Genomic DNA, 11,010 nt, shown 5'->3' on the forward strand with positions numbered 1-11,010 from the left:
TCTAAAACTTTAGAGCCATTAAAAAGTTCACATAGCAAAGTAACTACTGAATTCAGGAGCACTTACTTGAACAAGCATCAAAAATGCCTCCCGCACTTTGTCTCTGTTAATAACATGTCCATTGTTTGGGCTAGGAGCAGAAGTAGGAGTGAGAGATGGAGGCGGATTTGGAGGAGGAAATGGCTGAAGCAAAGGAGCTCCGTAACGGCGTTGTAGATTCCCAGGGGAATGAAGTGGAGGAGCAGTAGGCACAGATGAAGAAACAGGAGGTATCAGTGGAGAAGAGGAAGGAGGAGGACCAAAGAATGATGATGGCTTCACAAGATTTGAAGACCTTCTAGCACTGGTATCAGGTTCAGGAGCATCAACGGTAGGCATCAAAGTCGAAGATGTAGAAAGAGGAGATTGAGACAGTGCAGGTGCTGAAGAGGGAAGAACAGCAGGAGGAGGAAGAGGAGAAGGTAGGACTACTGCAGTTGAGTCATACGACTGTCCCTGAACTGTAGCATTTGGACCACTACCAATTCTCATAGCATTCTGCAAAATGAAATGCTAAAAATTCAGTCAAGTTAACAATGTATGAAACAAAAACATATACAAACAAAATTTTCATCTCTAACATGGTATAAGTCTAGAAGTATCTCCACTTAAATTACCAAGTACATGATCCCAATATGGAAGGATGGAATAATGCACCAAATGAGTCAGTATTACTTCTTAAGGAGAAATAACAGGGAATCTCAGTTGGTCTCCCTTGATAGATGGGTTCCTTAATGTTTGGAATGTGACATGAGAATTCGTAAAAATAACCATATGGTTAATTAACACCTAGTATACATCTCATACAAAGGTGTCACAAAATAATTTTGCAGGACTGTCTATTATAAGAACTAATGATCCCAAAGCAAAGGTTGATGATAAAAAGTATTTAGATCTTCCAAGGGAACTGACACATGAAAAAACATTTTTTTCTGCAAGATAAACGTTGCATAACAGCCACATTACGTGGAGAAAAAAAGAGCAAGTAAAAGGGAAGAAAGGGCATACACTGAAGAAATTCACAAAGGAACGATCATCTGGGACATCTGCAGTATTTGATGTAGTAGATGATGGCTCCAGGGGACCATCCATTACCAACATGCTTGGAACTGCTTCCAGCTCTTCAAATTCACTGTATCAAATTTACATAAAACCAAAGTTCCTCTCAGAATCCAACTGAGGGCAATTTGCCTTCAGTCACAGACTATTTTGAGCAAATGGTTAAAATCCTAAACCAACCCACCAAACTATTCACCTCTCCAAAGATATTGTAGCTTGCTTGCAACTAAAAGCTCACTTCTCACAAAGTAGTGTCTCATTAGTTTTTCGTAGTCACTTTCACCATGCATATAGCTAGTTTTTATGAGCAAGTTGGCTATAGAAAGCACCCATGGTAGGACAAGGACCAACCTATTCAAACAGTGTACAATACCCAACATTTCAAAGGCCCATTCAACGATACTCGCGTTTCACTAAAGGCATACTTCCACCGCAGATACAAACATTATCCTGCTCATCTCAGGTGAGTGGTGACACTCTGATAACTTTCTAATTTCACAGTTCTGCTATCAAAATAATTCTGTGAACTTAGATTTTAACCATATCTATGAGCATCTACAATTGTTTTTAACAGTATTGTGACTCAACTGTTCGACCCTTGAAAAAATCAAGCAGTATCTCATTGACCAGGTTCTTTAGGATGGCATCGATTTAAATTTATTATGCTTTCTGTCAGTCATATTGCAGTTCAAGATTCTAGCAAACAGAGGGAAGACCAAAAACTTTTAAAGTGCCAAGTTAAACTACTATATCTGAGACATAAATCAAGGAATAGATCAACAACAAGCTGTTTAGAAATAAAATGCTTTAACAATAGAAGAGAATCAAACATTTTTATCAATAAATATATTCTGATCTTTACAAATATGTACTAAAAATACCTCTGGTTGGATGGTAATTTGAACTTGGTAGGCACCTTGGAATAAGCACTCAGTATCCTGATCACAAGTGAAATATCAAAACAGATTATCAGGCATAGTAAGACAATGTTAACAAGAAAAGGCAAGAGAAGATTGACATGGTAATCAGTGCACAGAACAACCAAAAAAGGATACTTATCCGATCCAGTCCCTTCTCATTACGGTGATAAATAGATAAGAGTGAAGCAGTGAAGAAGTTGTTTTGCATAGATGCAAGCTTGAATCTCTACCCCATTTCCCCCTTTCTGATAGATGCCTTTGCCTTAAAGTTTCAAGTCTAAAAACATATACTCAACTTCTCAATAGCTCTATGAGAAACTTATTCGAAAAGATGAGATGAAGATCTAGTGAACCATTTCAGCTTGTATAGTGGGTAATATGGAAAGAGAGGAGTCGGAGGTGTTCTGGGAGGTAAAAGAAGAACACCCCTGAACCAGAGTAAAATAGTTCAGGTGTTTTGGAAATTAAATGGATAACAACCCCAAGCCAAACAGCTTATCTCTTTACTGATCAGGAAAAATGCAATGAAAACAAAGCTGCAACTTTAAGTTGGAACGTCATCTAACCATTCACCTAATTAAAACAATGACGAAGCCAAACATACCATTCTGCTAATCTTTGGGCTATTCACTACAACAAATTTAGATGTTATAGACTGAGGTTCTAGAGAAGTCAGAAGTTCAACCTATAGGCAGCAGAACTAGCAAATTTTACTTCCATAATCATGGATTGATTAGATTACAAGCACATACTCTAAAAGAAAGACTGTGTAGGCAATTGAGTACTCAAAGTTCCAAAATGCAAATCTAATTTATATTTTCTCACAAAATTAACACAATGAATTGTGAGCAGAACCCCCCCAACCCCCCCCCCCCCCCCCCCCCCCCCCCCACACACACACTCATAGAATTAAAACAATGAATTGTCAGGGGGAGGGGGGATGTGGGAGATGGGAAAAGAATGAGTTATGGAGGGGAAAGAGATTCAAAAGCTCACCTGTTAAAGAGGTTTGCAACTTCTTCACATTCACGTGAATTATAGAACCATATCCCATTTACTTCTTGTGAAGAATTTCGATATAATAAATATGGGAGCTGCAGCTCGAACTCAAAATCTCCCAAAAGATCCTCCACCAAATTATCTGCTTGTACAAATAAAGTCGTATCTTTAACACGAAAGAACTAAAAAGACATGCATATAGAAAGCAAAATTTCAACTTTTTGTACCAACTTATGAGCAACATGGAATTCATGTCAACATGGCCTATTTCATTCCACTACTAGGAGCTTCCTAAAACTAGAATTTTTTTCAATCTTACACTTGTACCGACATATTTATACAAGCTCCTAACCATAAAAAAAAGAAGACTCTTTGGCAAACACATTCCTAAAGTTAAGTGTAGCAACATCAATTAAGTCTTAATCCTAACTAATTGCTATCACCAACACAGATTCTCTGCTTACCTTTTGGGGTGGCCCAGTGGTTTGGGCTTGGGACTTCCATGTTGGAGGTCTCAAGTTCGAAACCCCTTGCCAGCGAAAGCAAGGGGTTTGCCTTCTGGGTCGAGCTCGTCGCACCGGGCTTGCCTAGTGCGGGTTACCTCTCCTATGTGGTTTGCGAGCTATTGCATAGGAGCGGGGGTTTTATCCTGTGCCCGCACCCAAAGGGTAGCGGCTGCGGGTTTCCCTTGTCATAAAAAAAATAAAATACATATTCTCTGCTTCCATTGTGATCTGTTCTTAACTAAGTACCATTGACTCTAAAATATATAATGTCATCAATTGTCATTCCAGTGTTTTCATGCAAATGTGACTACTTAATGACTATCTCTTGACACGAATTGGATGTCAGGTTTACTACTTCGGGATTCTCCGAGGTAACTTACACCTCCTTGAGATTCATCAACATTAAAGAACCTTGCAAAAGTTCTGGAAAGATACAATCCAAGCAGAAACATTTTGAACAGAAAACAAATAACTAACCTGTATTTCTGCGGTTCATAACAATGAACTGAAACCGAGGTTGAGCACTCCTGCAACACCCACCAAAGAAATAAAACGTATCTCATATTGCTATACCATTCAAATCAACTCAGGAAGAAGAACAATGCATTAAATCTAGAAACTTCCAATCAATCAATTTAGTCCATATCTATAGCTAGCTGGGTCGGTTATAGAAATACTGTATAATAATTTTTCTCTACTGTGCTCAGCTTAATTCCATTACTAGTAAATAATTTGACTATCAAGGCAAATTACATCTCTATAATGCAGATTCTTCAAAATTCACACTTAATACTGTGACATACAAATTCTGACCATATTATATCTAAAACCTTTCCACAAAACAAAAAGCAAAAAACAGAAATACACCTCAAACATCACTAATTTAATCAAGTCCTGAAATAGGTCAGAGAAAGAAAAGCCTAAGAGAAAAAAGAAAAGCAAGTTCATAAACCCCCAAATGCATACACACCTAAGGTTGTGGCCTAGTGGTCAATAAGGTGAGTTGAAATCCATGAGGTATCACGTTGGAATTAATTCCAACATAGACAAAAAAACACAAAGTAATTTCTACCTATCCTATCTAGCCTAGCCTTAACGGTCAGAGTTACTTAGTACCTATTGCTAGGGAGGTGCCATAGAATAAGTCAAGGCGTACAAAAGCTAACCCGAACACCATGATCATCAAAAAAAATAAAAATTGCTTACCTCTTGACAACAAACAAGGATCCTTCCACATCCTTTCGACTCTACAGAAAGAAACGAAAACAACATCAGTACACAAATACAAGTCAATCAATAAACTCCACTAAATCCCAAACTAGTCATCATCTACCATTCCAACTCATTCAATTCAAATACAACAATCTTCTTCAAAAACTAAAAGATTTTGCTAAAATCTCTCACATACCCCCCACAAAAAAAAATCATAACAAATAAAGATTCAATTTTTATTAAAAGAAACTGAATACCCATTGACTATTATCGATATTGAATTCATATAAAGTAACATGAGCAGCAGTAATCAAGATTTCTTCAACAAATGGATCGATTCTTTGAAGAACCGTTAAGTTAAGGAGCTTTGTACTGTTTTGGTCCAAATTGGGCATTAATTTCCCGTTCTGAGACATTATTTTGTACTGAATCTACAGCTGCTTTTTACGATGATTGTTAACTTGTGGAAAAAAAAACCTAGAAATCCTTCGAATTGGGGTTTTTCTGTATGTATAGTCTTTTACTTGGGAGATTGCCTAGGGAAGAAGATACTTGTATTTTATAAATTTTTTGATAAATTTTTTTTATGGAAATATTGAATATAAAATTTATATATATATTACTATATATATAAATTATAATATTTCAGTATTAGTAAAAACTAATTGTTTAGGGTCGAAACTTTGAAGATTTTATCTTGACGATTAAAATATTTTTTTTTTTGTAATTGATTAACAAGGGAAATTACGGAATTACTAAGAATATTTGAGTACTAATCTCAAATATTCTAAGAATATCAGTACTCAAATATTCAACATCAGTACTCGAATATTCTTATTGTAGAAAACACGAATTTGACTAATCTCATAACATATCTAAAATATTCTTATTCAAGATAATATCTTATTAAATTCGATTAAAGAAGAATAACAAAAAAAAGATAATAAAAAAATTAAAGATCAAGAAAATATAATAAAAAATTCATTGAAAAACCAATAATTAAATATTGATTTAAATCTATAATTTTACCTATATTAATAAATAGGTATCAAAAATTATATTTTGGAGGATAATGATCATAGAAGTTTAACTTGGGAAAGTTGGGTGACTTTTAAAAGATAGAAAACAACAACCAAATATTATATAGTTGTTTCAGGTTTCAACAACAAACACTTGGTGTGCATCAAGTCATCAACTAACTCAAAACAATATGATTTAAAAAGAGTGTAGTTCATACCATTCTAGTTAAGTGATTTGTAATCGAATCATTAGATGCAGGCAAGTCATTTATCTTTCTTTCAACACATACATATATTACTTACTTTCCCCATATGGCCATATTAGGGGGTTCAAAACTGAATCGAAATTGATAACCTGAATCGAAATTTTTTTATTGATTTAGCGATTTTGATTTTTTTTTTCTTATCGAATTATCGGTTCTTAACGGTTTGAGATTTTTTCTTAACGGATTAACCGATAACCTGATAGTAAATTAAATAATTATATTTATACCATTTTGTATATAAAGTCCTTGACTTAGAGTTTGATTTCTACTTTTATTTCTGGTTGTCTCAAACACTTGGTTATTCTACAAGGTAAAAATGTTTGTTTTTGAGCAAGATGTAACTTGTGAACTCATGTGCATCATTCATTTGGTTTGTCACCTTGTTTCTAAGTGATTTTTTTTTTTTTTGTGTCAAATCTTAACGCTTAAATCGATAATCGAACCGATAACAATCAAAAACCGATAAACCAATATCTTAATGGTTCGATATCGGTTTAGCATCTCTACAAATCGATAACCAATAAGTCAAATCGATAAACTTCAAAACTGAACCGAACCGAATTGATCGATACACAACCCTAGCCATACCTACAATCTTAATCTTAGTGCTTCAATGTCCAAAATTGGACATTGGACAACTACAATTAAAAACTTAAATTGAAGAAGAAAGGAATATTTTTATACTCTACTTAAAATATTATGTGTTAACATTTTTATTTTAAGTTGTGTGAAGAATAGAATAGTACACAAATAGTTTGTAGCAATATAATGTTCCAATTAAGGGGAAATGAAAATAGAGAGTATAAATTCTAAACATGCATCCACAAATCAAACAGAGCAATTAACTCAGTGAACATAGAAAAACTATCAGAGACCCAGCATAGTTAATGTTAATAGAAAAAAAAAGAAGTAGAAAACTCATGTTTGAGAACAAAGAAGGCCGTTGAGGAAAAATAAGCTAAAAGTGCCTTATAGGTTTCCAATTAAAAAAAAGGTAAGTGGGCCTCCTTTATTTATTTTTTTACTTTTTTATTTTTAATATTAATAAAAGGACCATCTTTTGTAGTTGTCTGGACAACTACTAAAGTTGTTTGGAAATTACTGAAGTTGTCTCTACAACTACGACAGTTATTGAACTAAAATGTAAAAGTTAAAAGTTTGGGACTATTGAAAAAACATCTTTTAATCTAATTAATACTATTTGTCACTTCTATCCAATTTTTAAGACTTGAAGGACTCCTCCTAATTGACGTACTAGTTTGTCTCTTTTAATAGACCATCCAGGCAGTAAGCATAGGAGTTGTAGGCGAATAAAATTAAGGTGAAGTGAATTCTGAGGAATTGTATGAGTAATGAAAGGAAGGACACATATTATAGTTGGTACATGTGTCTTGAATAGAGTCTTGTTTGTTCCAAATTCGAAGTACAATTTTCTTTGCACGTTATATAGTTAGTTTGATGCAGTGTTTGTCCTTTAACTGTCATATATAAATAAGGGTTATAATAGAAAAATATATAGTTAATTAATTAATTAATTAATGACAAATCAACATTTTTGTCATGAATTTGTGACGAAATTGTAATGGACCCTTAATTTCATTATAATTTTTGATAGAGTTTTGACAAATTATAATTATCGTCACAAATTTATAACTGAATTGTCCGTTCGTTTAATATGATAAAAATAGTTTTATAACGTGATAATATATGGTCATTTTAATGTGAAAAAAAATATAATTTTACGATTTTATTATTACAATAAACATAATATCAATGACTATTTTGAATTAACCCCCAATATTTTTATGACTTCTTTACAGGCCATTCTCAAAAGATTTGATTTCTTTTGTCACAGAACTTAGAACAAATGGAAATATCACAATCATAATCAAAGAAAAATTATTAGGAAACAAATCAAATCAAAGATTTGAAAAACAAATGATAGGAATCTTAATTAAAATAGTATAGAATTACATTTTTTCCCTAGTAGTTGACATGGGAAGTGCATCTTTATATGTATCTTCCTTGTGATCTCTTTTTTTCAATGATAATATTTTCTATAATATATATTCCTGTTTCAATTTTATATGTGAACATNGGGGGTGGGTGAAAGTAAAAATTTGAAATTGGAAAATATTTTTTAAAAACAAGCTTTAAATTTACTTTTTCATCAAATTTTTTTTTGATTTTCTCAACAAAAAAGTTGTAATTTGAAATTGGAAGAAAGTTTTGGAAAATGTTTTCCTTGATTTTTAAAGGGAAGTCATTTTCCTTGAATTTGAGGAAAATGAGTTGATTTGGAAAACATTTTCCAAAACATTTAACCTAACCAAACATGAGAAAATTGGAAAACATTTTCCTTCATACCAAATACACCCTTTATATGTATCTTCCTTGTGATCTCTTTTTTTCAATTATATAGTAGTTTCTATAATATATATTCCTGTTTCAATTTTATATGTGAACATTTTGATTTTTGAATTCAAATTATGTAAATTTTGATCAATATTTTAAGATCATTCTTTTTTCTCAAATTGACAAGAGAAAGGGGTGGATCATATGTATACCAAGTTCACCTAAATCCAATATATACTTTCAACGTGAATCATAATTAATTAAAATTGCAACAAATACAATATATAAATTCATAGTTTTCAAAATAAAATTAGTTCGTTACTAAAAACCTTAAATATTGAACTGCATCATACAATCTAAATTCTGAATCCGCCTCTGACATGATAAGAATTGCAACTTATAATACGTTGGGAAAAGGGTCTGAAAAATATTCCAACTTTGGCCGAAATTGTTGTTACGATTACCAAACTTTGGAAATGACCTTTTACCCTCCTATACTATTTAATAGTGTATTTTAAAGGTATATATGTGCCTACGTGGACATCATAAATATTGCATCATTTGAAATAGTAATGTGTCCACGTGGGCACATATATACCTTTAAAATACACTATTANAAACACTTGGTTATTCTACAATGTAAAAATATTTGCTTTTGAGCAAGATGTAACTTGTGCACTCATATGCATCGTTCATTTGGTTTGTCACCTTGTTTCAAAGTGATTTTCAATGTTTTTTTTGTGTCAAATCTTAACGATTTAATCGATAACTGAACCGATAACAATTAAAAACCGATAAACCAATAACCGATAAGCCAATATCTTAATGGTTCGATAATGGTTTAGCATCTCTACAAACCGATAACCAATAAGTCAAATCGATAAACTTCAAAATCGAACCGAACCGACTGATTCAATGTCCAAAATTGGACATTGGACAACTACAATTAAAAACTTAGATTGAAGAAGAAAGGAATATTTTTATACTCTAGTTAAAATATTATGTGTTAACATTTTTATTTTAAGTTGTGTGAAGAATAGAATAGTACACAAATAGTTTGTAGCAATATAATATTCCAGTTAAGGGGAAATGAAAATAGAGAGAGTTCCAATTTGTGGATGCATGTTTCGAAAAATTCGAAACATGCATCCACAAATCAGACAGAGCTATTAACTCAGTGAACATAGAAAAACTAACAGAGACCCAGCATAGTTAATGTTAATAGAAAAAAAACTAGTAGAAAACTCATGTTTGAGAACAAAGAAGGCGCCGTAAGGGAAAAATGAGCTAAAAGTGCCTTATAGGTTTTCAATTTAAAAAAAAGGATAAGTGGGCCCTCTTTATTTTTTTTCTATTTTTTGTTTTAATAATAATAAAAGGACCATCTTTCGTAGTTGTCTGGACAACTACTAAAGTTGTTTGGACAACTACGGAAGTTGTCGGATGATTAAAGAAGTTGTTTCTATAACTACGACAGTTGTTAGACTAAAGTGTAAAAGTTAAAAGTTTAGGATTATTGAGAAAATATTTTTTAACTTTATTAATACTATTTGTCACTTCTATCCAATTTTTAAGACGGGAAGGACTCCTACCTAATTGACTAACTAGTTTGTCCCTTTTAATAGACCTTCCCGGCAGTAAGCATAGGAGTTGTAGGCGAATAAAATTAAGGTGAAGTGAATTCTGAGGAATTGTATGAGTATTGAAAGGAAGGACACATGTTATAGTTGGTACATGTGTCTTGAATAGAGTCTTGTTTGTTCAAAATTCGAAGTACAATTTTCTTTGCGCATTATATAGTTAGTTTGATGTAGTGTTTGTCCTTTAACTATCTTTTATAAATAAGGGTAATAGAAAAATATATAATTAATTAATTAATTAATTAATGACAAATCAATATTTTTGTCATGAATTTGTGACGAAATTGTAATGGATCCTTAATGTCATTATAATTTTTTATAGAGTTTTGACAAATTGTAATTATCGTCATGAATTTGTAATTGAATTATCTGTTCGTTTAATATGATAAAAATAGTTTTATAACTTTACTGTCATGGTGATAATATATGGTTATTTTAATGTAATATATATATATATATATATATATATATATATATAAATATATAATTTTATGACTTTATTATTACAATAAACATAATATCAATGCCTATTTTGAATTAACCCCCAATATTTTAATGACTTCTTTGCAGGCCATTCTAAAAAGATTTGATCTCTTTTGTCACAGAACTTAGAACAGATGGAAATATCATACATACATTAAAAGAAAATTATTAGGAAACAAATCAACTCAAAGATTTGGAAAACAAATGATAGGAATCTTAATTAAAATAGTATATAATTACATGTTCTTTTTTTCCTAGTAGTTGAGATGGGAAGTGCATCTTTTGGGTGTGTTTGGTATGAAGGAAAATGTTTTCCATGGAATAAGTTGATTTTTGACTTATTTTCTCATGTTTGGTTGGTGAGTAGAAAATATTTTCCGAAAAACATTTTTAGTATTTGATTTATGAATGAAAAAATATTTTTGAGAAATATCTTTTATTTTTACTAGAGTAGAAAATAATTTTTGAAATTGAAAATATTTTTTAAAAACAAACTTAAATTTTTTTTGGGG

General features: G+C 31.9%; 1 protein-coding gene across 1 annotated transcript; it reads right to left on the reverse strand.

The window, feature by feature from the left end:
- Nucleotides 1–27: 27 nt before the first annotated feature.
- On the reverse strand, nucleotides 28–5,284 carry LOC125859340 (mRNA-decapping enzyme-like protein). The gene is made up of 7 exons (XM_049539068.1): nucleotides 4,993–5,284; nucleotides 4,730–4,770; nucleotides 4,001–4,050; nucleotides 3,015–3,159; nucleotides 1,980–2,036; nucleotides 1,048–1,171; nucleotides 28–537 (listed from the first exon to the last, which is right to left on the reverse strand). Exons 1-7 carry the CDS (start codon nucleotides 5,149–5,151, stop codon nucleotides 28–30), a joined length of 1,086 nt encoding a protein of 361 aa, XP_049395025.1. The 5' UTR covers nucleotides 5,152–5,284.
- Between the last annotated feature and the right edge of the window lie 5,726 nt (nucleotides 5,285–11,010).

Source organism: Solanum stenotomum, chromosome 1 (genome assembly GCF_019186545.1).
Source record: "Solanum stenotomum isolate F172 chromosome 1, ASM1918654v1, whole genome shotgun sequence".
NCBI lineage: Eukaryota > Viridiplantae > Streptophyta > Magnoliopsida > Solanales > Solanaceae > Solanum > Solanum stenotomum.